The following is a 26,257-nucleotide window of genomic DNA, read 5'->3' as shown; positions in this document are numbered from 1 at the left end:
GACGTAATGATTCATCTCATTAATCACGACCCGCTGCTCTCCCCTACATACGCTGCTTTTATAGGTTAAAAATATCAGTATCTGTATCAGCAATACTGGCTGTGTATTCACTTGATATTGGATTTATACCCAAATTTGTAGTATTGTATTGCATAAGCACTGCGTTGAACCTCAGCAGGTCATTTTTGCAGTCTTTAATAATGCATTAAGTTGCTGCAATGTGATCGTATATATACACCCACAGAGCTACATTCAGCAGACCTCTTGTGATAAGGGTAGTTCAGCAGTTTTTAATACCAGTAGCCCTCCCTGACACAACCCAAAAGGAGAGTTGTGTTCTGGAATTGAACCAGCGACCATTTATTTGTTAGGTCACTATGTAATCCTCTACACTGCACACTTCCAGAGGCTGACATTTTTAATGTTTTTCTGTACTCATCCCGCACAAATAAAATAAATCCACACCACTAAATTAAAAAAAAGAATTAAGGGAACAATTATAGGGAACAGTATAACTCAAAGTCAATTAAAATTCAGGGACATCGATTCGTCCACTTAAGAATCATAAACCAGTTTTCATTTCCCCTGCTTTGGTGACAGTGAAATGTTTAAATGAAATGTTGTGTGCCCGACAGGTATTAAGACAAGACGCCCTGGGCGATGACTGGGTGTTCCCTTTTTTTTTTTTATTATTATTATTATTTAGGCAGTGTTTTAATATATAATAAATTGGTCACCTTAACTTTATGATTAACTTTAAAACCCTGTTAGTGTTTGGATGATACTATGTCACCATCCCATTCCCTGATGAATATGTTACTGACTTCATGCTCCAATCATCTATACAAACTATACAATGTATACATTACACTCCATATGTTTTCCCCATTTACAAACCAAACTGCTGATAATACTACAGAAAAGTCCTTTTTAAAAATAACATGCTACACTATATCAACAGCACAGACATTAAATATTGAGAAAAAAAATCTTTATTTAAAGAAGAGAGAAAAAAAAAAAGAGTTTTCTTCTCCTGTTAGGTTTGTAAAACTTGATAAATATTGTGGATTATTTCTTAAAGAGTGCATCATAGTCTTGAATGGTCCATCAGCCTGATTTGGATATGAAATCAGAGAGAAAGAAAAGCATATCTGAAAACTAAATGGCGAACTTGTTCCGGATGATTTCGCCACCTTCCACTTCCATCTGCTCGTAAAGCCACTTCCTGTCACAGCGGCACTCAATGCCACACCTGCGAGATCCACATTCAGGGCACGGGTAGAAGCAGCCCATGCAGTCCACATCCAAACAGTCACACAAGTCCTTGCCATTGGAGAGCAGTCGCCCTTTGTTGTCGTACACTTTGTTTTTGGCTCCAACATTCTGCCTGCGTGATTCAAACAGACAATGTCTTATAGAACAGTTGCATCTGGTTTTCTTTAAAGCTTTTCTCTTCTGATAGTTTTGATCATTTTTTTTAAATTTCATTCTGAAACTGTCACGTAAGAAGGTCATAACTGAATGTAAACCACCTCTTTATGAACCCAATTTAATGCTTATGTCTGACAATGTTAATAATACTTAAAAATAGGGCTGTTCGATATAACGATATATATCAGATGACGATATAAAAACGTCTATCGTTTCATTTTACGCTATCGTTTGTTTTGTGCTGTCGCAAAATAAACTGTTTATGGCAATATTTTTTCATCGTTCTGATGGTCACTGTAGTGGCTCATCAATACACACTCTGGCAAATGAGAACGGAAATCTGAGGAATGTCACCAGCAGATGGTCTTAATTTAAGTTTTTGTTGGGGTTTTTTTTGTTAATGTGTTTCTTCTCCAACAGTCTGCATAAGGGCACAATCACTTAAGCCAGAAAAGGAGAATGTTATCCACGCAGGCATAATTTATGTTCACATCTAATTAGCAAACTAAGTGCAAGACAGTAAAAAAAGGATTCATGACAAAAAGAACTTAGTGTTAAGCACAAACAAATGCTTCTACCAACAAAGTCAGTGGAGATACTGTATGCCTGCATCCACACAGGGAACATTTTTATTTTAAAACTAAAACTGATCCCTGTCCAGGCTTGACTTTTAGCCCAATTTTAATAATATTATTCACCAAGAGAAGCCACAACAATGGGAAGAAGAACCATGACAAAAAACAAACAAAGAAAACAGGATGTGAGCCTAGCTGTGATGTTTCGCCTTGCAAACATACAAGAGCATTAGCAGCAACACCAAACTGGATCAGCAAGCATTTCCAAAACGTGTGTGGTAGTGGTAGGTGTAAGCACAATAAAGGTTTCATGCTTTAGAATGCATTTTTGTGGATGTACAGCAAGCATCTCTCACCTGTCTGACAGCTGTTTCGCTCCACGGCCACCTCGTCCACCCTGCAACAATAACAATAACAAAGAAATATAGCTCATGCAGAGATAAATTAGGCCTAAAATAAATAATACACTTTATATTACACACAGAGACAACTGGGGAAAGAGATTCGTGGTTTAATGACAACAAAGAAACTGCTTTATTTCAAATGATCCAGTCAATGGCTTCTGGTTAATATTCTAATACCTCTGATGTTATATCAAAACATCATGGCTTTGTTGCATTTATGCAACAGTCATGACACTTTATTATTATTTTTGCATTTTAGACTTTTAAAAATAATTCTTGAGGGGTAAAAAAAGTGAGCACACATTACCCTCCCACAGTATACACAATAGTAAAAGAGACACTCACCCTCATTCCTCCTCTTTTGTCTCTGCGAAGAGCAGCTTCTTTTGCTCTGTCTCTGTCCGCTTGTGTCGTCATCTGATTTGCGACATTTGTCTCCTTCAGGATTACTCCTCTTTTACGCAGTTCAATCTGTGGAATTTACAGCGTTATCACCTCAAACAAAGAAAGCAGAGTCACCTGTTTAGAATAAGCATGATCCTGTTGTGAGACCGCACCTTTGAGGAATCCTGTCCTTGGGTGAATATGGTGGGCACCGCATCCTCTCGGAGAAACTGTTTGCCATTGTAGTCTCTGAAGCAGTCTGGCCTAAAGTGCTCCGAACAGAGGCAAGTGTTGGCAGTTGGGATGAAGTTCTTCATCCCAAGGCTGTGCACCCATTTGCTGGCGAGTTGAGGCTTGCTAAGAGGAAACCTGACACACAAGAAAGAGAAGAGATGCTCCAAACCCTGGATGCTCCAGTCTGCATGCCCTAGTATTCCTAAGCAAGATACTGAACCCTGAGTTGCTCTCAAAGTGTGAATGTTAATCCAACACATCCTGGCTTAAAATGAATATTTGGTGATTAACCAAAGATGTAAAGAAATTATGGTTCAGCAAAGGTTATTTGGTAGTCTGGGGATGCCAGACAAGCACATTTGTCTAAGTGCTTTTTTTAACTAACATTCACACACATTCATACTCCGATGGATGCATCGGAGAGCAATTTGGGGTTAGTATCTTGCCCAAGGATATTTGGCATGCAGACTATGGGAAGCCAGGAATCGAACCACCAACCTTCCGATCAGTAGGTAACCTGCTCTACCACCTGAGTTACAGCCACCCAACAGCACAAACAAACTCTTGTTTGTGCCGTTGTTGGTCTGTCAGCCACGGAGAGGAGTGGAAGTTCTAACATACAAAGAGCTGAACTGAAAACGAATGTTAGAAACAATGAGCCCTAAGTCTCCACTGCAGTCACTGGCTGAGCTTTTCATGCTGTATATTTTGGATCTTTCAAGTTTTGTGGGGGTACTTTTGCTAATCTTTCCAGCCCGCCTGTCAACCAATCGTTCATTTCCAGCTACGTGCAGTTACAATCTAGGAGGACTGCAAGAAACGTGCACGCAGAGGGACGCATTTGCAGGACCATGAATTACACTTAAGCATGTACCAGTCCTACTTAACAGAACCTCCTACAGTTTCCTCTCATCTTTTGCCAACTGAATAAATTAAATGATAAGATAACGTTCCTTTGGTGAACGGCCAAAACCTCAAAACTCTGGTCTACATGGACTTGTTTTACATGCAAGGAAATTCCAGATTATGTTTTACAAATCTGTAAACTATATCTTTGCTTAAAAGCAGATACTGACCGAGGCATCAACGAGTGACTACATTTATTACAGTAACATTTTATCAAGCTACCAAATTATTGTCAACTTACCTTCTATTCACTTCTGAAAGCCTTATGTGCAACCGGAATTTGTTAAATAGGTTTATTGGTGGGCTGCATTAACATATCAACACCGTGTACATGTACATAAGCCGTAACCATAAGCAACTAGCTTTAAGTAGATACTCTTCCTTCAAGAAAACGAAGCTTGAAAAATCAGGAAAGCGGTGAAGTAACTTGCCCAGAAAAAGCCATTACGTTGTACCTGTGTGGCGTCGTGGTGCGGTGTATAATGTCAGCACCCTCACGTTTAACGTTAGCTAGCTCTGTGGAGCTAATGCTAAGCTAAATCACGGCAGCTTTTCTTGAAGCTAATGTCCAAACCTTTTAATGTTGCATTCAATCTTGAGGCCATCTTAAAGCGACTGAAAACACACACCAACGCTGTGCAACAATACCGTTGCAAGCTAAAGAGAAACTTTAGCTCCTCCGCTGCACAGAAAGCTTACCTGTAAAATCTTATTTCCGACCCTTTGACAAACTTATTGTTGCATCCTGTTGCCGCACATATAACGGGCATAGTGACTCTCTTTTTTCTTCTTTTTGTCTAAACTATATGACAATACGAATGAAAAAACAAAACAACAGCAGTTTACAAACTTCCTTTCGCCGTCTTCTTCGGCCAAACTACTGTATTTCTGCTTAAGCTTCCTGTTTCCCATTGGAAGAGTCTGCCCTCTGGCGGCGGTTCCTGATATTCACATACATGTAAAACACTGGAAAACAGTCATGAACATTATTGATTTATGCACAATATGAATGAAATGGGAAACAAACTTTGACAGGCAGTCATTCGGCTCAAGTTACGTTGATATTCTAAATAAAATAAAATACAATAAAAATAGAAAACACACATGCATATATCACTCAGAAAAATATAGTCACAGCTTGAAAAGTGCAAAATTATCTGTCTTAGATTGCAGACACAACGCAGGAGACTAACGGGACAAACATCAAAAACATTTTCTGTAGGTGCAGAAGTGAATCAATGAATTCACCACACACACTAGAACTGTTGACAGCGAGTGCAGAATATCCTTAACAACACATTTCCATTTGTTTTGCAATTTTTAATAACAGCCGTGCTTACAGACTAGCAGAACAAGCTGATGAATGACCTCTTATTCCAAAAGTCTGACCCATCCACTATGTGTCCTCCTCAGCCATGTTGGTTACCATGTTAACCAAAAAATTGAAATGACTTTGCCCTGCAATGACTTACGAGTGATATGGGTGTTTTTGATTACCAAATTGAACAAATAAGTGTTACTTATAAGTCAAAGTATAACAGTGGAATTGAGCTGAGCAGGCGCAGTGACTTTATTGGGCATGTTGTAACTCTGAACACTGTCTACATACGCTGTATACACTGTGCATACAGAAGGGCGACAATAAAGGGAAACTAGAATACAGGGCTATTTAAGTAGGGTTACAAAGCAAAAATCCCCCAAAGATGGGTGCTCATTTAAAAGTTCAGTGGACCAGAAATAAAGCCTGGTGTACTGAGATGGATGCTGAATACTTGATCACTTCAGCTAGGGGACTTGTGGGTTATTTTACTGGTGTGATATGACCTTCACAGTCCCAGCAGGTGGGGCCCATAGGCAATCACAAATAAAATGAGTATAGAAAACTGGTATAGAAAACATCGGGCATGGCTTTCACGCTCGTGTTCAGCCTTGTGTCCTATTACAGATTTATTATGGGAAAAATGGAGGGTCATGAGACTTTGTGTTGGATTATGGAAAAGAAAGTGTAATAAGAAAGGGAAAATAGAAGTATGTATAAAGTCTGTGATCCATTCAATTTCTGTAAAATGTACAGGAATAGACCCCATATTTTCTCAGAGTCTTACACATGTATAAGCAGGTACATACGGTATAAAGATGGACTATAAATTACAGCAGCAACCAATACAAACACCAGGTTCCCTCTACAAATTCATCTTCTTCTCTACCCTTCAGCTGCTCCCTTTAGAGGTCATCTGCCTCCATCTCACCCTCTATCTATCCTCCTCTGTCACACCAACTTTCTGATGTCCTCTTTCACTAAATCCATGAATCTTCATTGTGGTTTCTTCTTTCAATTCTGCCCGGTAGCTTCATATTCAGCATCCTTTGTCCAACATTTCCACCATACCTCCTCTGATATATCAAAACCATCTCAGCCTTGCCTCTCTAACTTTCTCTCCAAACTGCTCAACCTGAGCTGTCCCTCTCATTTCTAATCTCATCCATTCTGGTCACTCCCAGTGAAAATCTGAACACCTTCAGCTCGGCCTCCTGTCTTTTTGTGAGCACTACCATCTCCAAACCATACGTCATATCAGAGCTTATTACCATGTTATAAACCTCCCCGTTCACACTTGCTGCAGTCCTTCTGTTATTAGGTTCCCTGTAAATTTCTCACAGTTTGCAGCATCATCAACCAAGGCGCATCTTACATTATTACAATAATTTATCGGTGTCATATAGAGGGTCCAAATTCAACAATTTCATTTCATTTTAGTTGATTATGAAATCATGAATAAATTCCTAAAGCACAAAAAAAATGAAAAAGGAAAAAGGGGAGACTGAATATTATTTAAGTATAATTTAAACGACTTTTTTTCTGTATGTAAATAAATAAATAGGGCCTCAATTAAATGTATATATATTTTAAAAAGTCTGTGTTCTAAAAGGCTATAATTCTAAACAAGTGGGCCCTGTGGCCGATAAATGTGCTGCGGCTTTCCGCTCCTGCAAGACCAAATCCGGAATAGAGAAGCCCCCGGCCCCGGCCCCCTCTGCCTGATGAAACCTGCTTCCTGCTGCGACAGCCGCAGCCGGAGCTCCCCGGGGCCGCTGGATCACATGATAGAACGACGCTGGCTAGCGAGCTAACATGTTAGCGTATGTTGTTAAAGCCCTTGCCAGGAATCGCACACGGACGCAGTAGCCCAACTAACAAGCAGCCCCAAAGTCCTTAAGTCCTCGGTGAGTCTAAAAACGCAGCTCTGTGTCATTTCTGAACGTTTTTATTGACCCAGAGACGTTAACTTAGCCAAGCTAGCTAAGTTAAACTTGTTTATAGGAAGTTCGTTTGGTGTGCGGGGCTTCTCGGCTAACGTTAACGATACTGGCCTTGTGCGGCTCGACCAAGAAGCTAATCTCACCTAAACACCTGGTTGTTTTGCTTGAATAGCAGTGTTGATGGCATGTTTACCGTTTAACGTATGTCGATGTAAGCTGGCTGATGTTTACAAGCCAAACTTGAGGCTAGCTGTGTGCGTTTGTTTGTTACTACTTAAGTGGCATTAAGCTTAGTTAACTAACTAACTAACTAACTAAGCTAATGTTAGCAGCAAATCTGCGGTCAAAACGGCCACATCACAGTATACCGGTACTGTCAAAACAATACTTGTCATACGTGTTAAGAGTTTTCACTTGCGCTTTCAAGTGCTCCTACTATGGTTGCAAAGGGCGAAAAAACAAAAAACTAATGGTACTACTACTAAAGCTACTTTAGCTTGACAAGCCAGGCAGGCTGTTTACTCCCTCATATGTGCTTGTTTTCAGTGTGAAAACCCTTTGATGCACCTGCCCCACCCGTAGAGGTGGTTTCACTTGTTTTTCCTGACAAGTGCTGTGTGCAGAGGTGACATCTGTTGCACCTGCTATCTCAGCGGGGTGGATCATATCTTTATCATATCTTTATCATATCTTTTAGTTCGGTGACCTGACTTAATTCCCAACACGGCTCCACCAAAGATTACTCAGAAGAGAAGTATGGAGGCTAAAGAAGTGAAAACATCTGGGTGGATCTGCAAGTGAATACACTTCTTCTATTCTCCTTCCACCACATTGTGTGCGTGTGTTTGTCTGGGAACATTGATTGGTTGTGGAATCTGTGATCCCTGAAAGCACTGACTCTTTCCTTTCACACCAAGATGTTGCTGAGTGCAGTAATCCATTTCTGCTTCACCGTAGAGAGTTGCATCCGTTGTTACTCTGAGAAAGCGATGTTTCCCAGTTGTAGTCATGCTGTCTTCGGACACTGGATTCGCACCTTCTCACGCCGTGTTTTCTCACATTCAGTCTTCCCCGCCACTCTGGCTGCTGACACGCGCAGTAATTTGAATCTTTCTCAGCAGCTTTGTTTGCATATTACTTACCAGTTCACAATCACTGAAGACTCAGAAAGCCCATAATGAACGCGGACATTTTTATTAAGGGTTTTAAACTTAAATATGACCAAATGAACAATTTGTTTTCTAAATTTCTACTATTTAGTTATCTGACTGGCACATGCAAAAATACTAGTTGCTAAATAATCTCACAAGTTTTTTATAAAAGCCTAATTTTGACGCCCATCGATTTTATTTGGCCTCAAATTGTTTATTAAAGAGCAGACTGATGTTTGACTTGCTGGAGTGTAAATGGAGAACAGGTCCTTTCTCTGTTTTTTTTTTTTGTTTTTTTCTCTGTATTTTATAATACTGACTCTAGATTGATCATCAACTATAAAAGATTATGATGACCAAACCAGGTACAAATCATTATAAGAACTGCATTTAAGTTATTATTGATGGGCGATTTTAGATTTGCATCAATTCTTTCTTTCTTTTGTGTTTGTTTGTTGGTGCTCTCATTTAATTTCCAACAGTCTGTGAAAACATGGTCAAAGGTGACTGACTGATAAGTTGCAGGGGACATTGGACTTTATCTGCGAGACGAGAGCAGGGATGACTTAAGGTCACATGCAGATAGGAATTGTTACAGCAAAAGACTGTTAATTCATGCAGGAGACCACGATGCCCTCGATCATCGTACATTTTAACTAGTAAATCAACTAAGCTTAGACTTGTATGACCAGAATAATACATCATAATCAACATATTCTGAATATCATTCGTTTCAAACCTCAAACCCCCAGGTTAGGCTTTTTTGTCCTTAATGAAATGATCCTGAATTGGATAAGTGGAAGAAAATATATGGATGAGTGATAATTCACTGTTATATGTTAGAAAATATTTTTTTCTAATAAGCTGTGTGGCATTTTTGTGAGGAAGGTTTAGAGTGGTGACAGAGAGGACAAGTAGATGCTATGTTTTGACAGAACTGGAGAAAAATGGAGTAAGAACCTTGTAAAGATTGAAAATGGGTGGCTCTAATACTTGGAGAAAAAGAATCGAACACCACAACCCTGTGTGGATTTAAGAGCTGTGCAAATGACCAATAGTAACCTATGGTGTTCCCTCTTTCACCTCCCTCCCTCCTCCCCGTCTCTCTGTGTGTTTTCCCTCCTGTCTCCCATAGGGCATTGTAGAAAGGGACTTGTCTTCTTTCGTACTTGCCCTCTTCGAGATATCAAGTCATTAAACTTCTGCCCAACAAGTCACAGGGGTTTTGGCATCCTTTTAAGGATCATCAGGCGAGCTAGTCCTTAGCATCACCGCAGAGATATCAGCAGGCTGAGGTTGTGGACTCTAATGGGAAAGATGGATAGGCGATAAATAAGACACCAGATTCTGAGGTAAGGTCATTCCACCGCTGTGCCTGTCACAGTCGGTCTCGCAGTTCAATTCTAGCTGATAAGAGCTTTGAGTCAAAGTGTCGTTGACCTTGTTTTTCTTTATCATCAAACCAAAGCTGCATTTTCAGTGAGGAAACTGTTAAGTTCCAAAAAGTAAATGTTAGAAATTGCCAGCATGCTTTGAAAGGCAAACTTGATATTATTCATATATAGCCTCAGTTTAGTGCCATTAGCCAACATGGTGTAACAATCACAAATGCTATCATGGAAATGTTACCAAAGCCTCTTTATGCCAACAGAAATTTTGTGTTCATTATCGTTTAGCTTAACTGTTAGGAACAATAAGATTTTACTGGTTTCATTGGGTATGTAAAAGCTTATCAGTGAGACTAGGAACATTACTGCCATAGTAGCTGTGTTCTTTGTTTCATTTTATTACCGGCTTTCCCTTTAATTTTTTAACTGGCATAACCCCAGCAGAGTTATGTAATTTCAGTCACATATATTCACAGTTTCATTCTCTTTTCTCTGTCTTTCTTTATCTTGTTGGAAACATGGGGAACTTTAAAATGCACAGAAAGGCTTTATGATACTTGTATGGAAAAGTACTACTGTTACACTGATAAGTACGGATGTTACTACATAGTTATACCAACTAGAACACCTACCTGTATGTGGGTTTTTTTTATGTTATGAAATCTTGCAGGAGTGGTTGCCGAGTCCTTATCACCATTTATGAAGCAGGTGCTTTGCAGAGTAACCAGTTTTTGAGGTTGCAATGCCACAGAAAGGACCTGCACCAATTGGCATACCATGAGTTTCCATAAATTTGATGCCTATGTCTTTTATGCTCATCACTTTCTGGCTATAGTAGACCTTTACAGTCTTTATTCCAGTCACTGAGCATATTACATCAAATAAAGTAGTTTAAGTTGTCGAGTAATTCATTGTTTACTAATTGGTTAGTTTATGCACTACATTTGTGTTGGGGGGGTAGACTAAATATCAGAAGCATCCCTAAATGTAAGGCAGTAAAGTTCAAATTGTCATCAGCTACAGCCTCTGAAGTGAACCAAGAGTGACCGTAGTTGCTTTAAAAACATTTCCAAAAAAGGATTATAATAATTTTTTTAATTGTAGGTTTGAATAATGAACTGCATTAGATGTGCAGACAGAATACAGTTCTCTATCATGCCGTGTGACAAAGATGTCAGAAAGTTTGAACATTATCGTTTTTATTTGTCACAAAAATAACTCGGCCCTCATTTCCAAACTTGCTTGTTTCTTGTAGGCTGGTTAAGAACAGCCAAATAGCCTCCTGCTGATTCAGTTTCCTGAAATGTATCCATATGTGGCACATGACATGCTTTCATTTCTGCTTTTACATCCAGTTGGCTTTGCTGTATGCACATCTTTATAGCCAGGCTCCGAGTGGCCAGAACTACAAGCCTTGATCTATTTTAATTCTTTCTAAGAACTGTGTTATGCTGCGTAACAGCATAATAATCCACTTGTCATCGATATCTTCAAACCACATCCTTATTTTCTTAATTACACACCCAACCAAGAGGTTTCAAGAGAACTAAGTGTGTTTCTCACACTTGACTGTTTTGTAACTCTGTGGCATAGCTCTACCAGAGTCACCCACACTTGAGTATGTCTCAGGTGGTGGCTAACATGTTGTCTGTGAAACTCTCTTTTTAGAAATGCTTTGTAGCCACAACAGCTGACTACATGGGTTGTGCAGACTGTATATTTAAAGAAGACAATACATTTCCTGAAATTAAAGTCTGTCATCAGAACAGACTAAACTGTCTTTTTTTTGCTTTTAACCTGCATTGAGACCCTTAAGCTGTCTTTGTCAGTCCAAGGGGGATCTTACCCATATTTACGGGTAGGATCCAAGGAAAAACTTTGCTTCAGAGGATTTTGTAGTGATAGTAACTTTTAGCATAATGTCCTGTTGTTTTCATTTCGCAGGTACGTGTTGATTTCGTAATGACAAGCTGCTGTGCAGAAGATGTCCACGCTGTCTGTGACTGATATCCCAGATGTTGGTCATGGTAAGAGGAACGATCTCTGTCAGTCCAAAGTGAGAGGTTTACCTGAGCAGGAGCCAATTCTTCCAATACGTGTCATTGTTAGATTATGCCATGAAGTATATGAAGTACTTGCTCTACATTCCAAGAGTGGGTATAAAATATGTTTTTTATATTGTATTATCTTTTTATTTTAGTGGGGAGAGAGCCCTAAAAGAAATATCCTACTTTATAATAAATGCAGTTTGTGCATTTCTCAACAAATAATACTAAAATAATTTAGTGAAATAATAAGTAATTTATCTATTTATGTGGCTTATCTTTTATTTTAACTACCGGTAGTCTTATTTAAGCTTACTATGCATACCTCAACCATTTACAGTTGTAATAGTCTCTCCTTTCCCTGCTCTCACCTCATACACATGTGTGTCACATATGGAGATGAGCTGCCAAAAGACAGGTGATGTGTAATTAAGTTATTTTAATTGCAATAAAAACGTCCAAGCTAGTGTTAGATCAAAAATAACTCGAGTGACAGCGAGAAAGGGGCAGAGACACATTGATTTCAGAACTTTTTAGTTGTGACATCTCAGACACACCCAGAGTTTGCAGTTCAAGTGAAAAGCTTTTGGCTTAGGAAGTGCTGTTAGCTTCCTTTATCCTCTCCCGTAGCAAATGGTCCAACATGCCCTTTTAAACCCAGCACAGAATACATTGGCCCTTTCTCACCAGCTCATAATTTACCGTTGAATCTGTGATTGCTGCATCATGTTGTATATGTTTTTGTGAACATGGCTGTTTATGTCAGACAACTGTCAAAATAAAGATAAAGACGAGTGGAACGGCCTTGGACGATGATTATTGTTTTCGCTGTGTTTGTCTCGTCTCTCTCAGATGAGAGTAAGGTGTTTGATGGGGCCTCTGAGCTGCAGCTGGACTGCATGGTTGAGGAAAGCAGTGGAAGTACCACAATGAAGCATGATGGCCTGCTGTCACTGACTGACCTCTCCCACCCAGACGATTTCCCCGTCCCCCCTCATAATGGCCCCTCGCTGGCTGAGATGAGCAGCCCTCTGCCAGTAGAACCAAATGACATTAAGCTGGATCCAGCTGCAGGTGACACATCTGCAAGCACAGGTGCATGTTTTAAAAGTTTGTTTCAGCAAACCTGCATTAAATACATTGTTTTTAAATGAAAACAATGCTCTTCTGTGAGTTGGTTATTAAGAATTGGAGGGTAGGAAAACAGTGTCTTTGTATTTGTCACTATTGTAAATAGTTGAGTGGAAAACAGGACCTAGTTGTTAAATACAAAAATTAGAAAAAGGCATGACTAAACTTGCCCATCTCAGTTATGGCTGTTTGTACTGCAAGTGGAGTGACAACTTCCACAGACCAGTATAACCAGTATTATTTCCTTCTGATCTCTTGATGTTAGACATGCTTATTCTATAGTTTGACCTTTATGATGAGTCAGTAACGTTGAGTGTGTTTATTCTGTTCTATTTTGGTTTAGATACAAGACCTAGAAGTAACCATTGTTTCTTGAAAGGAGCATATATAACAGACTGCTTCTGAGAAACTATCTTAACTAAACCCAGATCATTTTCTTGAGTTCACATTGGTGTCATATCTCTTTCATTTGTGTGTAGATGGTCAGCCAGTGAAAAGAAAGAAGGGGCCTGCTCCAAAGATGCTGGGCAACGAGGTGTGCAGTGTCTGTGGCGACAAGGCCTCTGGTTTCCACTACAACGTGTTGAGCTGTGAGGGCTGCAAGGGCTTCTTTCGGCGCAGCGTCATTAAAAGTGCCCAGTACTCCTGCAAAAACAATGGTCGTTGCGAAATGGACATGTACATGCGCCGCAAGTGCCAGCAGTGCCGCCTGCGCAAGTGTCGGGAGGCGGGGATGCTGGAGCAGTGTGAGTGTCTGTACGCCAAATGAATCAGAGATGAAGAAAACTTGCAAACCCACATGCAATGTTGGCATGTGGGTTTCTAGCCAGAGTGCAAGTCGTGACAATGAAAAGAAACTCTTTAATTAGCTTGAGCTTTAGGATGTGCATCCTCTTTTGACCTGTAGGTGTGCTTTCTGAGGAGCAAATTAGACTGAAAAAGCTGAAGAAGCAGCAGGAGGAGGAAACGGCCCGCACGTCCACGGTGGTCACACCCACCCCTCCTCAGGAAGCAGCCACACTGGATCCACAGCAGCAGGAGATGATTCAGAAGCTGGTGGCTATGCAGAAGCAATGCAACAAGAGGTCTTTCCTTGACCGACCAAAAGTGACGGTAAGTGCTTCAGAGGGGAGTTGGAGCTGAAATGGCAGCAGCTATAGAGACAGTGTCTCAAATGCTGAGGCGGGTTTGTCTCAGAGTCAGATTTATCTCACTACTGTATATTTACTGTTAATGTATTCCAGCCTTGGCCACAGAGTCAGGATTTGCAGAATCGAGAAGTGCGGCAGCAGCGGTTCGCTCACTTCACTGAGCTGGCAATCATGTCAGTCCAAGAGATTGTGGATTTTGCTAAGCAGCTTCCCGGTTTCCTTGAGCTCACAAGAGAAGACCAGATTGCTCTACTGAAGACATCTACTATTGAGGTCTGTTGCTAGAAATGTGACTTTTGTTAAATTGTACCCATTACACTAACTAGAGGGGGGGGAATGGTTTCTATCTTTTACTGGCCCTTTTATGAAAAGATTTAAGATGCCTCATTATGAGCCCATTTTCTTTGGATTGGCTGTCCATTGCTTGATTTTTAACTCGGCCCCTCTAAGAATAGCTACCTTGTTGTCTTGCCTCTGTGAATAATCCACAACCAAACTCTAAACATACTAAAAATACTTTAGCATTTTCATTTCATTTTGGCAAGTACTCTGTGATTCAGAGGTGGGAGTAAACACAAGTGCAAGTCTCAAATCTTAACTGTTAAGTATCAAGCAAGCAAACTCCAAGTTACTCCAGTGAGAATCAAACACGTCAGAAAAAAAATTCTGCTGATCTTTCGGTTCAGCTGTTTTCAGTGTTATTAGAAATTGTTGCAGCCGACGGTCTTATAAGCCTTCTGATCTAGTATTTGTTTTTCTGTGGCAGTAACAAACCCTCAACAGAGCCCAGTGCTCGGAAATAGTAATATGATCAGTATATTTCTGAAAGGAAAGCTCTGTAGTGAAAACAATTAATAGTATCCAAGGATGACTACAGTATACTTTAACATTGCTTATGATGAGAAAACCCAAAATACTTAACAAAGGAAATTTAGTTTAAAAAGAAGAGCAAATAATGACTCATAAGATACATATTCTGAGCAAATTTGCTTCTGCTTTTGATTAATAACTGTGAATCTGTAGTGTACAAACTGACTATTACATTTTCATTGTAACAAATAGTTTGTGTTCCCTTTTGAGTAAGTACAAAAGTTAAAGGCTGGTGTAGTTGAAAGACAAAAAAATATGGGTTTTTTTGTCTTTCTCAGATTATGCTGCTTGAGACGTCTCGGCGATACAATCCTGCCATTGACAGCATTACATTTCTGAAGGACTTCAGTTACAATAAGGAGGATTTCGCCAAAGCAGGTTCATTTGTTCATTTCTACCTACCAAATAATTGTTTTTATTACTTAACCACAGTGTGTGCATTTCATCTGTCAGAATGAAAATGTTTTTATGATGACAAAAATTTAAGTGCAGTACTTATAGTGTTAAAAAGGAGAAATAATATATACAAAATTCAGCACATGTACGCCAGTCCCTGCATTCACCTTATTGCACCAGTCCCATCAGTAATGATTAAAAACTCTGCTTTAATTGCATCTAATGCTTTAATGGTTGTATCGTGTGCCTTCTAGCAGAAAGTCAAAGATTACAGAGATGTATAGAAAATATGTTTTCATATGTTCCCTTACTGTGAAAATGCTCAAATCCACAGCGTGCAGCTGCAGTGCGTTTCTATTTGTAACATGACATTTCATTTCCTCCCTCCTCTCTCCACTCTTACCTCCTCAGGGCTTCAGTTTGAGTTCATCAACCCCATCTTTGAGTTTTCAAAAGGAATGAATGACCTGCACCTGGACGAGGCCGAATATGCTCTGCTCATTGCTATCAACATCTTTTCTGCGGGTCAGAATTTATAAGCTACACACCCTTCTCATAGTGAAAATGCTTTGAGAACTAATCCTTCCCTTTTTAGTTCTTTGGGAGAAATGAACTGGTTGCATTTGCAGATTGAGCATTTTTCCCCTCAGAAGGCTTTCTTTGCATTTTACCAAAATAGATCTTCTTTTTTTTCTCCATAAACAAACAGGAGAGATTAATGTGTGTGTGTGTGTGTGTGTGTGTGTGTGTGTGTGTGTGTGTGTGTGTGTGTGTGTGTGTGTGTGTGTGTGTGTGTGTGTGTGTGTGTGTGTGTGTGTGTGTGTGTGTGTGTGTGTGTGTGTGTGTGTGTGTGTGTGTGTGTGTGTGTGTGTGTGTTGCTTTCAGATCGGCCAAATGTGCAAGATCATGATCTGGTGGAGCGGCTGCAACAGCCCTATGTGGATGCACTGCGCTCTTATATCATGATTAAGAGACCAAATGTAAGCACCAGATATATCTGTAGCTTTTTCTTTTGTTACAGACTGAACATCAGTATAATCAGGCTGTCATCATCACAACAAGCACATTAGGTCATGACTAAGGTCATATTGTATTGTTGAGACTTGTAGGGGGTTTGAACTGTTAGAAGAGCAGTTGTGTGCTAGATAAAGCTGAGTGGTGAAAGGAATCAAATGTAGACCACATATTGTTATCTAAAAACAGCAACAATTATACATTATCAGCTGAGTTGATAATAGGTATTTGTGTGTTTTCACACACATATTGTGAAGTGATTGTGTTTGAAAGGCGCTTTGGAAACTATTCATTTATTTTTAAATGAACTTCCTTAGGATCACTTGATGTTCCCCCGCATGCTGATGAAGCTGGTGAGCCTTCGTACACTAAGCAGCGTCCACTCGGAGCAGGTTTTTGCCCTTCGCCTCCAGGACAAGAAGCTTCCCCCACTACTATCTGAAATCTGGGACGTCAATGAGTGACTGCAAACCTGATGTCACACTCCGTGGCTTTGTTAAGCCTGAGACAGACATTGCATCCAGCAAGATCACTGACTCCTTTCTGACGATCTTGTCAAGGACTGGTTGTTTTCTTTTTCATGGGGAAGGGAGAGCAACGCTGCCCTTTGCTCTCAGACTGCTATATGGCTTTGTGTTCCTAAGAGGAACATGAACGCCTACTTTTCTTTGAACCTTGCTTTTTTTTTTTTTTTTTTCTTTTCTTCCATGTAGATACTGACGTGATTGTGGTTAAATACCAGCATTCGGCTCTTTAGCCAGTTATCTCTGATTTAATATTTGTTGAACGTTTTGTCAATCTCTAGTGCGGTTTTTATCCTTTTCCTCTAACAATAATAATCAACAGGAACTGAGCAGGTCTTGGCTGTGGCTCTTTCAAACGTCAGGATTACAGTCACACATTCAGTTAAAATGGTGATATTTGCATTTGTGCAATAGAACGGGGAAAAGATGGGCATAATCAGACCCACGACAGCTTTTCACTTTATTGACATTAGGTTAAAATATAGGCCATTTGGTTGATACGTAATATGCATTTTAATATGGCAGCAAATAGATTTTTGTTCCCTTTGGAGTAAGTACAAAAGTTAAAGGCTGGTGTAGTTGCTCAGGTAATGTGAAGTAGACGTCTGAGAACTGGAGGCTTCTTTAATATCTATTAGTTTAATAGATTTACTTTAGTTTTTCCAGATGAATAAGGGACCTTTTTGGTCGTTTGTAGAAGCCCATTACAGTTAGTGTAAATTGTATATTTGTTTACATTAAAAATAAAAAATGCAAAGCTTATCCTCAAGATTGTACAATCACATGCTAACGCACAAGAAAGTACAACTCTGCAGGTGACTAGTAGGCTGGGCCCTTCACAGGAAATGGTGTGTTTTGTTTTGTTTTATCACTCAGTGCAATGGTACCCTGAAATACAGGCGGTATTGTCTTTAAGATGTAAGGAAAGATGAAATTTCAGTTTGGCAAAGTCAATCTACCATGTCTCTGAGCCTTTTTTTGTTTTCCCCAGTGAGAAAGCCCCTTTTCTGTCAAAGTTGCATTCACAAATAAATGAAAAGTATTGGCTTGATTAACACCATCTTTGTAACTGTGTAAGTGAAATGTACTTTTGTGATTTCGCTCTAGCATTTAAAAGTGTGTCAAATGTTTGAGCAGAAAAGGAGACGTTTTGTGACATTTTATTTTTGATAATCTACTATGTAACTAATACGGAGGACAATAAATGTCAAGCTGAATTTCTAGTTAGAAAGCTAACTTGATCTAAAGGTCTGTAATAGTGTGAGTATCTTCCTTGAATGGGTACTCAACATCAACAGCTTTAACCGGTCAGATTTTGGGAAACCTCACTAAAAACATGTACCAAAATCTTTATTAACAGGGAGCAGGAATCAACAGGAAAGAACTATACTAGAGATATATATATGTTTTTCTTATTGCTGTGTTTTCCATGCCTTGTCCTGTGCGGTGTAACACTGAAATGCTGCATAATGGATGATAAAGGACTGCCAATAATTGTGAAGTCTGTTTTCTCTTCCTATGTTGAGTGAAGACGGCTGAAAATTGGGACAGTTTAATGGCTTTGCAGTCTGTTTTACAGTAATTTAATTACCTCTGTAGCCATTACAAGATGTCAAGGTTGGATTTCTCAATAACTGTAGATGTAAAATGCAGTTTGCTCTGTCCTAACAAACAACTTCTATTATTTCAGCCGGGAGGTCGTCCAGAATCATGTTTTTGGGGACCTTTTAGCTAATAAATTCCATCAGACGGCTAACGTGCTGGTTAAATGGGACATTATCTACACCTGCTACACAAATGTCACACAGGCACAAGTAGACTCTTCAAAATTAACTTTATTGCACATTAGATTTTTGTCCAAAAGCACTTGCTGGTGGACTTGATGTTTAATTATTTGAATTTTTGGTTGTTAAGCTTGGATTGTGTAACCAAACTGACCCCTTTTTTTTTTATTTTTATTTTTTATAAACTTTATCGCCATATTGACCAACATGTCTGTATTGTATAATATTAGCTTAAACTGATTATCTCTCCCATGTTCAGCTCATGCTTTTAATAAAATTGGCTTTGTTTATTAAAGTGTTCCTGTGAACCACCATGCACAGCATCGGGAACCCCGAAACTGACAATATTATTTTCCACTTTATTTTTAATTTAATTTTTTTTGCTTTCCTGCCTGTGACATGTAAGGATGTCTTGTGTGAAAATGATATATTGATATACTAAATTAATGACAACTCTAGTGGTTTAAAAAAAAATTTGTGATGACAATAATTAATTGGTGAATTAACTCCCTAGTTTGTATTTGCCTTTGACATCGTCTATGACGTGTCCTCTATGACAACTTGACTTTTATGTTTCACCATGCGGATTAAATGATCTAATGATACAATCCTTTAGCCTGGTTCATGCATCTTTGACCAAGCTGGATGAAAACTGATTTTAAAATGTCTCACACAGCCTAACATTAAGAAAATGTGTAAAATGATAAAAACAGTAAACGTTACTTAATGGTTGGCTGAATAAATGCAAATGCTTGTCCAGCCACATTCCTTACAGTGGGGTGCTCTTAAGATGTTAGAATAGCTGTGGAAAACCTAGTGACCGGATTTTCTTACTTAGTAGTTGCTTGTGGGAAACGTCTAACAAAAGACCATCCATAAGGGTTTGTTCCTGCCAGAAGAAGAATGGAACAGCAGCTAACATCAGGAAACAAACTTTAGCTATGACAATTTTTTTTTCATTCTGTAGGCACAGAAAAGATGGTGGTGTCCTGGCATTTTTGACCATGTACTATGTCAATCCTTAAAATTTGGTTATAGATTTGGATTTTGTTGATATCCATATAATCAATCTCTGATATAGTGTTTTATTTATTAAAAAAATAATGAGCAGGTTAAGACAAGAACGGATGCAGGAGCGTGTAACCAAACCGGTGAAATGCTTATGCAAAACTTTCCTTTAGGTCCCTTTTTAACAAAATGTGAATTTTTGTATTTTGGGTTTTGGTTTGATGCTTGCAGGACCTAAAAATAGCTTCTGTAATATTACTATTAATATCCCTTGGTTGTATACCATTTCGGTTCACAGAGGGAATATGATTACCTTTATTATTATTTTCTAGTGTGCGTACTGTAATCAAAGAGCAATAGTTATTTTTGTGTATATGTATATTGTGGTAATGCTGCCGATATCTCAGGTTCTTAGCTCATCCACACATTTGCTGTTTTACAAGGAATAAATTGTAATGGATTGAGAGGTTGATGAGACTCGTTCAGTGCAGTTCTGGTTTGTCTTCAGCAGATCTTCAAGCCTTTTTATGTTGCTGACCTCATAGCTTTTTTCTCTCTGAATGTACCCAGCCATTAATTTGGTTAATGCTATCTTTGATAGAGATGTTCAACATGTACCGTTTCATTTTCATTCTCAGCAACACATGCTGAGTGTTCAAAGCGAGAGCTTTGAAATGCAAATTCCACTTTTTGAATGATCTGGAGACATTTTAATTGCCCCGGGTTACTGACAGATTATTCAACACTACTGCTCTAGAGTCAGCATGAAGTACTCTGTCATCAGGTTGGCTGATTGAAGAAACTTTTGGGGATATGTGGCACATATTTCACTTAAAAAAACGAAATTTCTTTATCATTGCGTTAAACCAAGTAGCCTACTAAAATTCATACAGTTAAAATTTATTTGGATTATTTTTAGTCACTTTTTGTTAGCTTTTTGGTCCTTTTAACTTTAGTTAATTATAAATAATGTACGGGGACCCAAATGGCTCCCGGCGTTCCTGCTGCGCGATAAAACGCAGGAAAATGGTACAAATAGATTTTTAGAGTGAACCAATGGTGACGATCCCCAGTTGGGAGCATTAGGTGGGTTTTGTCCGTTTTGTTTTGTCGCTTCCGTTAGGTCGGCCTCTCAGTATGCGGAACTCCCTGCAGGCTTCTAGTGCTGCTGATGATGATGGGGAGGAGGAGGAGGATGTTGTGAAGGCAGGTTGTAACTGACCGAGCCACACGTTTCACTGAGCAGGCAGGCGGACACATATTTCGCATAATTTATTATGTTCCGGGACACTCAAACGGAGTGGCTAACCTTTTCAGCGGTTGTCCGCGCTCGATGTTTTCAATGATAAAAGAAGGACTGAATTCTGACAAACATCGCTGCCTCTCCGCCGTGACCGAGGAGAGCGCCCACCATCCAGGCCGTCATCGGCAGCTGGCTGGCTTGGCAGCGAGCATTAGCGGCTAACCGGCTAACGTAGGTAAGGTTATTCCCATTAACGCCTGTCCTCTGTGAACGCATTCAGCGCATATGTGTCGTGTGTTCTCAACTGTGTCATTGCGTTTGTTACGTTTGACAGGTGTAATGTGTATGAGACTAACGTACTGGTGGTAGCTAGGCAGCTCGCTAGCTAGCTTGCTAGCTAATCCACTCGTGACGTAGGAAAGCATACGGCTAGCAGAGGAGGGGTGAGAAGATGCTTCCTTGGCGTTAATGTTTAGGACGAATCAAAGCCAGACAGCCTGTTTGAAATATTTATCCATATATAATATAAAAAAATGACAGCACTACCACCGTGCACCAAGGACGGTTGTATCTGAGCTGGGAGGCGCTGACATTGCCTTATCACATTTCTTCTAAGTGCTGTTTGTTAATGTTACCTTCCTCTTGGCATACGTCCTCACCATGGCTAATCTCAACTTGTTCCAGTAAAATTTAGACTACACACCCAGACAGGCTAGTCATGCGGGATTTGTGCTCTGCAATCGCAACCCGTGACGGTTTTCTGTTGAAATAGTGTGCCATTGTGAAGTCCGTCATCACGCCTGAAGCATTGCTTAACAGTTGGATAATTTGACACAATGCTCACATTAGCTTGCGACATAAACGTTGGGCACTAACGTTAACGTGTGAAAACATTAGCACGGTTTCGTCATCGAAGAAAGAGAAAGTATTTTTTTTTTCATGTGGATACTTAGTATGTTAATATGTACAGAAATTTAAGATATACGTCAACATATTTTAATAAAGATGATTTGAGGGTGACTGGAACATAATGTTCAATGGATAACTATACACGGTCTTTTTTATTTGCTGTCATGCATGTCTTTATTGATATGACGACATTTAGGTGAATGAGATAATAAACCCAGGCTTTATGTAGATTTCACCGTTAAAATAGCTATCATATTAAACCAAAATTTTAAGGACACGTGATTATTTTGTGCTTTTGCAATACAATCAGTGAACGTGTGTTAATATGATGTTTCTGGTTATGTCAACATTTCAGCGTTTGGGCGAATGACTGTGGTAAAAGGCATTGCAAATGAAGGACATTGATTGATTGATTGTGGTCCCACAGGCAGGCCAGTATTTCTTGCTGGTGACAGGTATGGATTGGCTCAGGGAATCAGGCACCTTCCGTCTGTCTTTGAGGTGCTGAGGTGAACGGCAAAAAGATCCCCGAAGTCTCCTGTCAGCATTGGGCATATTTGTTTTGGGTGGATTTCTAAACCTTCAGGAATAAACTTTTAACATAACTGAATAGCTAGCCTTCATTCTTAATAATGACAAGATTATTTGCATGTGAAATTGTGTTAAAGTGTGAGTTAAACAGTGCAATCAATGTCCATACACTAGATCCAATCAATAAGTGGTTGTCTTTTCCATTTACCAGAACTTTATCAGAGAAAGGAGTGTGTCCCAGTCACATGTAATTCACCCAATGCATTACAGACTAGCTACAGATCTTTGACTATATCCTCTTGATTGATGATGGGGTAAAATTTGATTTGAATCTCAAAGCCTCTGGGGAGAAATGTAAAAATAGGCCAATCACAAATGGTTTCTGAGGACAAATATAATTTATTATACACTGGAGCTTTTAGGCTGGGGGGTTATCTGGGTGATAACGAAATTAAGCTTTATAAGATATTGTGAAACAAACATATTGGTATGTAACTTGTTGTTAAATCAAAACAAGGCATGAGTGTCCTTGTTTTTTGTTTTTTTGATTTAATGCACATTGAACTCAGCTTTGCCATTTTTATCAAAAAAAAAAAAAGGTACCTGGAACCTGATTCAAATGAAGCCAGTCTTCGTCACACCTTGCAATGCAAATTATTAGCACATAGTTAGTTTTCTACAGTCAAACAGATAACTGAACACCATAAACGTGTTGGTTATTTCATTTTGTGACCACAATTTCAAGATGTAGAAACATGGCCAGTCACCAAGCATATATTACGAACTTCTATAAATCATTTTAAAGTTGCAGCACTCGTTCCTTGTAGGTTATGAGCGGCAGGGGACCAAAATATATCAATACTGGTCCAGTTGTTAAACACTGTACCATTGGTTCAATAAAATGATAATTTAAAAGTGATAACTCATTGAATAATAATAATAATAATGGATTGGATTTATATAGCGTTTTTCAAGGCACCCAAAGCGCTTTACAATGCCACTATTGTACTCTCGCATTCACACACTGGTGGAGGCAGCTACGGTTGTAGCCACAGCTGCCCTGGGGCAGACTGACAGAAGCGAGGCTGCCATATTGCGCCATCGGCCCCTCTGGCCAACACCAGTAGGTGGTAGGGTAAAGTGCCTTGCCCAAGGACACAACGACCAGGACAGAGAGCCCAGGGATCGAACCGGCGACCTTCCGGTTACAGATGCGCCTCCTAAGAATAATACTTTCTTAATCTACACATTATCCCTTACTTGTTTATGCGGCCTTGCTGACCTGATCGATTTCAGTAGCATTCTCTGTTTGTACTTACTGCTGTTTACTGTGACTGGCAGTAAATGTTAACCATGTTGGAGGCCCATGAATCATATCTGTCTCCTCTCCATGCTTACATAACAAGTGACTGCTTGCCTGCAGACCACTCTGAAGAGATTCATCTGTTGTGTTAATGTACATCATTATTTAGCCTTTGAAGATTGTTGTAATGTTGTGACAATTCTTTATTCCCGGTTTTTAGAGATAGGAAAAGGGGATCAGTACCACACTCGGTAATTAAAGACAATCAGTGAAGTGGCACAGTCCTGCCATCCTTATCTAAAAATAATGTTGTGAGCCAGTATCTCTGTGCTGGATGAGTCTGCCTGCAGCGCTACTGCTTCATAAAACAGCCATTTTGGCTTGGTACCAGGAAGCTTTCAGGCTGCCAGACCTGTGTATAGGTTCATTTTCCTGATGGTTTCATGAGATAATTGTTACATTGTATTCTCTATAGGCCTGTTGAATTGTCCATTTTGTAGTTTTTCTTTGCTGTGACAAGGTTTATGCTGTTGCCGCTATCCAACCTTGTAGAAGTTGTTCCATGTATTTTATTTATCTTTTAAAGCTTGAGCTGAAAAGATTATTTTTTTTTTATTTTAAACCGCCGTTTCAGAGCTCATTTACCCATTAATGTTAAGTGACAGTTTACTTTTCCTTCTTGTACATCAGTGTGCAAAAGTCAGTAAAAAGCTGCCAGGCTTTTAGGGTATTTGAATAACTTTACCAAGTGTGATGAGTGTGAACATTAAGCTGACTTCCTAAGATGTGTCATCCCACTTGGCAGGCCTGTTTGAACTGCATCTTTGTGTGGCTCCTCACATCAGATACTCTTGGATTTAACAGTGTGGTGAAAGTTCACATTAAACACTGTCAAGCTTCCCAAAACCATAAGAAGGTATTATGTATCTGTGGTAGCTTAAGAATCAGTGTTTTAATACTGCAGTTTCAGTGAAATGTGTTAAACATTCACTCAATTCCAAATTGACGTAAAATAAAAATATAAAAATAAAAACATTAGAACATTTTAGCATGCATCAAGAATACTTTAATTCTAATGGTTCATGTCCCTCTGTGAGCAGCTTCTCTGCTCAGAAGTGGAGCTATTAGACATAATTACACCTATAATGTGTTTGAAGCCTTCTGTAATAATGTCCGCTGGACACAGCTGTGTCACGCACTGGTAGTTCTGTGGCTGAGGGGGTTAATGACCACCTTTGTCAGAATGTGTGACTATCGTGTCCCACTCATGATTTACATGCAGTCCATTTGTCTGCCCTGTTATCGTTGTGTGTCTGTTCTGTTTCTACCACACAAGCGCACATATCGAAACACGATATTCATATCAGGATTTATTTATATTTGGTGCAGATTCATTTTAAGCATTCTGTGTGGTGTCACTTCACTGAAGGTCGCTGCAATTTTAATGTTCATAGAGCGAAACCTTTTTTTCTAGTGTAATAGATGTAGTTTCTGACAGCTCTTTCTAATATTGTGTTGAGCATGAAAACAGAACTGGAAGTGTAAATGAGTCTTTAGGGGGACTGCGGGCTTCCTGTTTGAAGAAAGAGTCAAATTAGGTCAGAAGTGTTTTCTGTAGAAAACACTTCTGACCTAAACACTTCTGTAGAAAAAACTTTCTTAAAGCTACTGAGTCTATAACATAGGGCTGCTCGATTATGGCAAAAATGATAATCACGATTATTTTCACTGAAATTGAGATCACGATTATTTGACGATATTTATTTAACCCTTTAAGACCTACTATAGAACCAAGTCCACCAGAGCTTATATTATTTTTTTTTACATGCTGTAGTGCCATTTGTGGGAGCATTTCAAGTTGCTATACATCAATACAACTGTTATAGCCCATATTTTAATAATATGTATGCATTAAGTCCATAGTAATTACATAAATTGCAAAAAAGTGCAATAAACTACAAAAAAAATTGAAAATCGCTTTTGTTTTGTTTACATATATTTCTACTTGGAGAAATTTAAGAGGTTTATCCCTCAAAACTTTAAATACAATAAAGTTGCAAAAAAATAGTTTCCCACCACAGGAAATTTATTTTGAGTGTCTTCATAGTTTTATTTTGGAGATACAGCAATTTTTATATATTGCAGGAAAAACAAAAAACAATCCTATGATGCAAATTTGCAAAGAAAACAGCATGTGCATCATTTCACTGTGGGAAGTGTTACGAACAGCTGATAGGAACGGCAAAGCGTGTTTCTGGAATATTATGTTTTTGTTCCTGCAAGCGCTTTTTATGCAATTTTTGCAAAGCTATATGTGGAACGAAACCATGACCGAGGACAAGCTGATGGCATCAGATGTAAGTACAACTCCTCCGGTTTCATATGCAAAACAAATTATTGCGCTAGTTTACACGGTTCAGGTTCTACAGGGATTTAAAAATAGTTACGCAAAACGGAGCATGCTGCTCTGACCGGCTTTAAAGGGTTAACAATGACTTTAAAAAATAATATAAAATAGTGTGCAACACCACTGAAGTTTTCTTTCCGAGCTTCCCTCGGGTCCTCTTAATCAGCGGTCTCCAACCTTTTTTGCGCCACGGACCGGTTTATGCCC

At 39.2% G+C, this 26,257-nt stretch overlaps 3 protein-coding genes across 25 annotated transcripts in view; 2 read left to right on the top strand and 1 right to left on the bottom strand.

Annotated features, from left to right (window-relative positions):
• Nucleotides 1–974: 974 nt before the first annotated feature.
• arl14ep (ADP-ribosylation factor-like 14 effector protein) lies at nt 975–4,820 on the bottom strand. The gene is made up of 5 exons (XM_080885651.1): nt 4,634–4,820; nt 2,968–3,163; nt 2,756–2,881; nt 2,363–2,403; nt 975–1,387 (listed from the first exon to the last, which is right to left on the bottom strand). Exons 1-5 carry the CDS (start codon nt 4,702–4,704, stop codon nt 1,159–1,161), a joined length of 663 nt encoding a protein of 220 aa, XP_080741777.1. The 5' UTR covers nt 4,705–4,820; the 3' UTR covers nt 975–1,158.
• Nucleotides 4,821–6,990: 2,170 nt separating this feature from the next.
• On the top strand, nt 6,991–19,178 carry nr1h3 (nuclear receptor subfamily 1, group H, member 3). 5 transcript variants are annotated; one of them, XM_080884086.1, is made up of 12 exons: nt 6,991–7,159; nt 7,893–7,992; nt 9,482–9,698; nt 11,679–11,761; nt 12,632–12,853; nt 13,390–13,656; nt 13,818–14,023; nt 14,155–14,334; nt 15,210–15,309; nt 15,739–15,852; nt 16,213–16,307; nt 16,659–19,178. In XM_080884086.1, the coding sequence occupies exons 4-12, from the start codon at nt 11,719–11,721 to the stop codon at nt 16,803–16,805; spliced, it is 1,374 nt and encodes a 457-aa protein (XP_080740212.1). In that variant the 5' UTR covers nt 6,991–7,159; nt 7,893–7,992; nt 9,482–9,698; nt 11,679–11,718; the 3' UTR covers nt 16,806–19,178. The 5 variants fall into 5 exon arrangements, with proteins under 5 accessions (XP_080740212.1, XP_080740208.1, XP_080740211.1 ...); XM_080884082.1 differs by having other exon boundaries at nt 6,992–7,159; nt 12,632–12,874; nt 16,659–19,173; XM_080884085.1 differs by lacking the exon at nt 9,482–9,698 and having other exon boundaries at nt 6,992–7,159; nt 12,632–12,874; nt 16,659–19,174.
• A 1,626-nt stretch (nt 19,179–20,804) lies between these two features.
• The window catches only part of madd (MAP-kinase activating death domain), a 52,879-nt gene continuing 47,426 nt past the window's right edge, over nt 20,805–26,257 (top strand). For 12 of the 19 annotated variants that reach the window (XM_080885800.1, XM_080885801.1, XM_080885798.1 and 9 more), the window contains exon 1: nt 20,805–21,135. The gene's annotated coding sequence lies outside the window, so the exon portion shown is untranslated. The remainder of the gene's footprint in view (nt 21,136–26,257) is intronic. The other 7 variants (XM_080885799.1, XM_080885802.1, XM_080885797.1 and 4 more) reach the window with 2 other exon arrangements.

Source organism: Rhamphochromis sp. 'chilingali', assembly GCF_963969265.1.
Source record: "Rhamphochromis sp. 'chilingali' genome assembly, chromosome: 6".
Taxonomy (NCBI): Eukaryota; Metazoa; Chordata; class Actinopteri; order Cichliformes; family Cichlidae; genus Rhamphochromis; species Rhamphochromis sp. 'chilingali'.
Note: the sequence above shows the minus strand (reverse complement) of the source record. Positions and strands in the feature narration are given on the sequence as shown.

Coding starts and splice junctions, on each gene's coding strand:
- arl14ep (XM_080885651.1), bottom strand. CDS start 4,704: ATGCCCGTTATATGTGCGGCAACAGGATGCAACAATAAGTTTGTCAAA. Junction 3,164..4,633: donor TCGGAAATAAGATTTTACAG/GTAAGCTTTCTG, acceptor CTTGTGTGTCAG/GTTTCCTCTTAGCAAGCCTC. Junction 2,882..2,967: donor AAGGACAGGATTCCTCAAAG/GTGCGGTCTCAC, acceptor TAAATTCCACAG/ATTGAACTGCGTAAAAGAGG.
- nr1h3 (XM_080884085.1), top strand. CDS start 11,719: ATGTCCACGCTGTCTGTGACTGATATCCCAGATGTTGGTCATG. Junction 12,875..13,389: donor TGACACATCTGCAAGCACAG/GTGCATGTTTTA, acceptor ATTTGTGTGTAG/ATGGTCAGCCAGTGAAAAGA. Junction 14,335..15,209: donor TGAAGACATCTACTATTGAG/GTCTGTTGCTAG, acceptor TGTCTTTCTCAG/ATTATGCTGCTTGAGACGTC.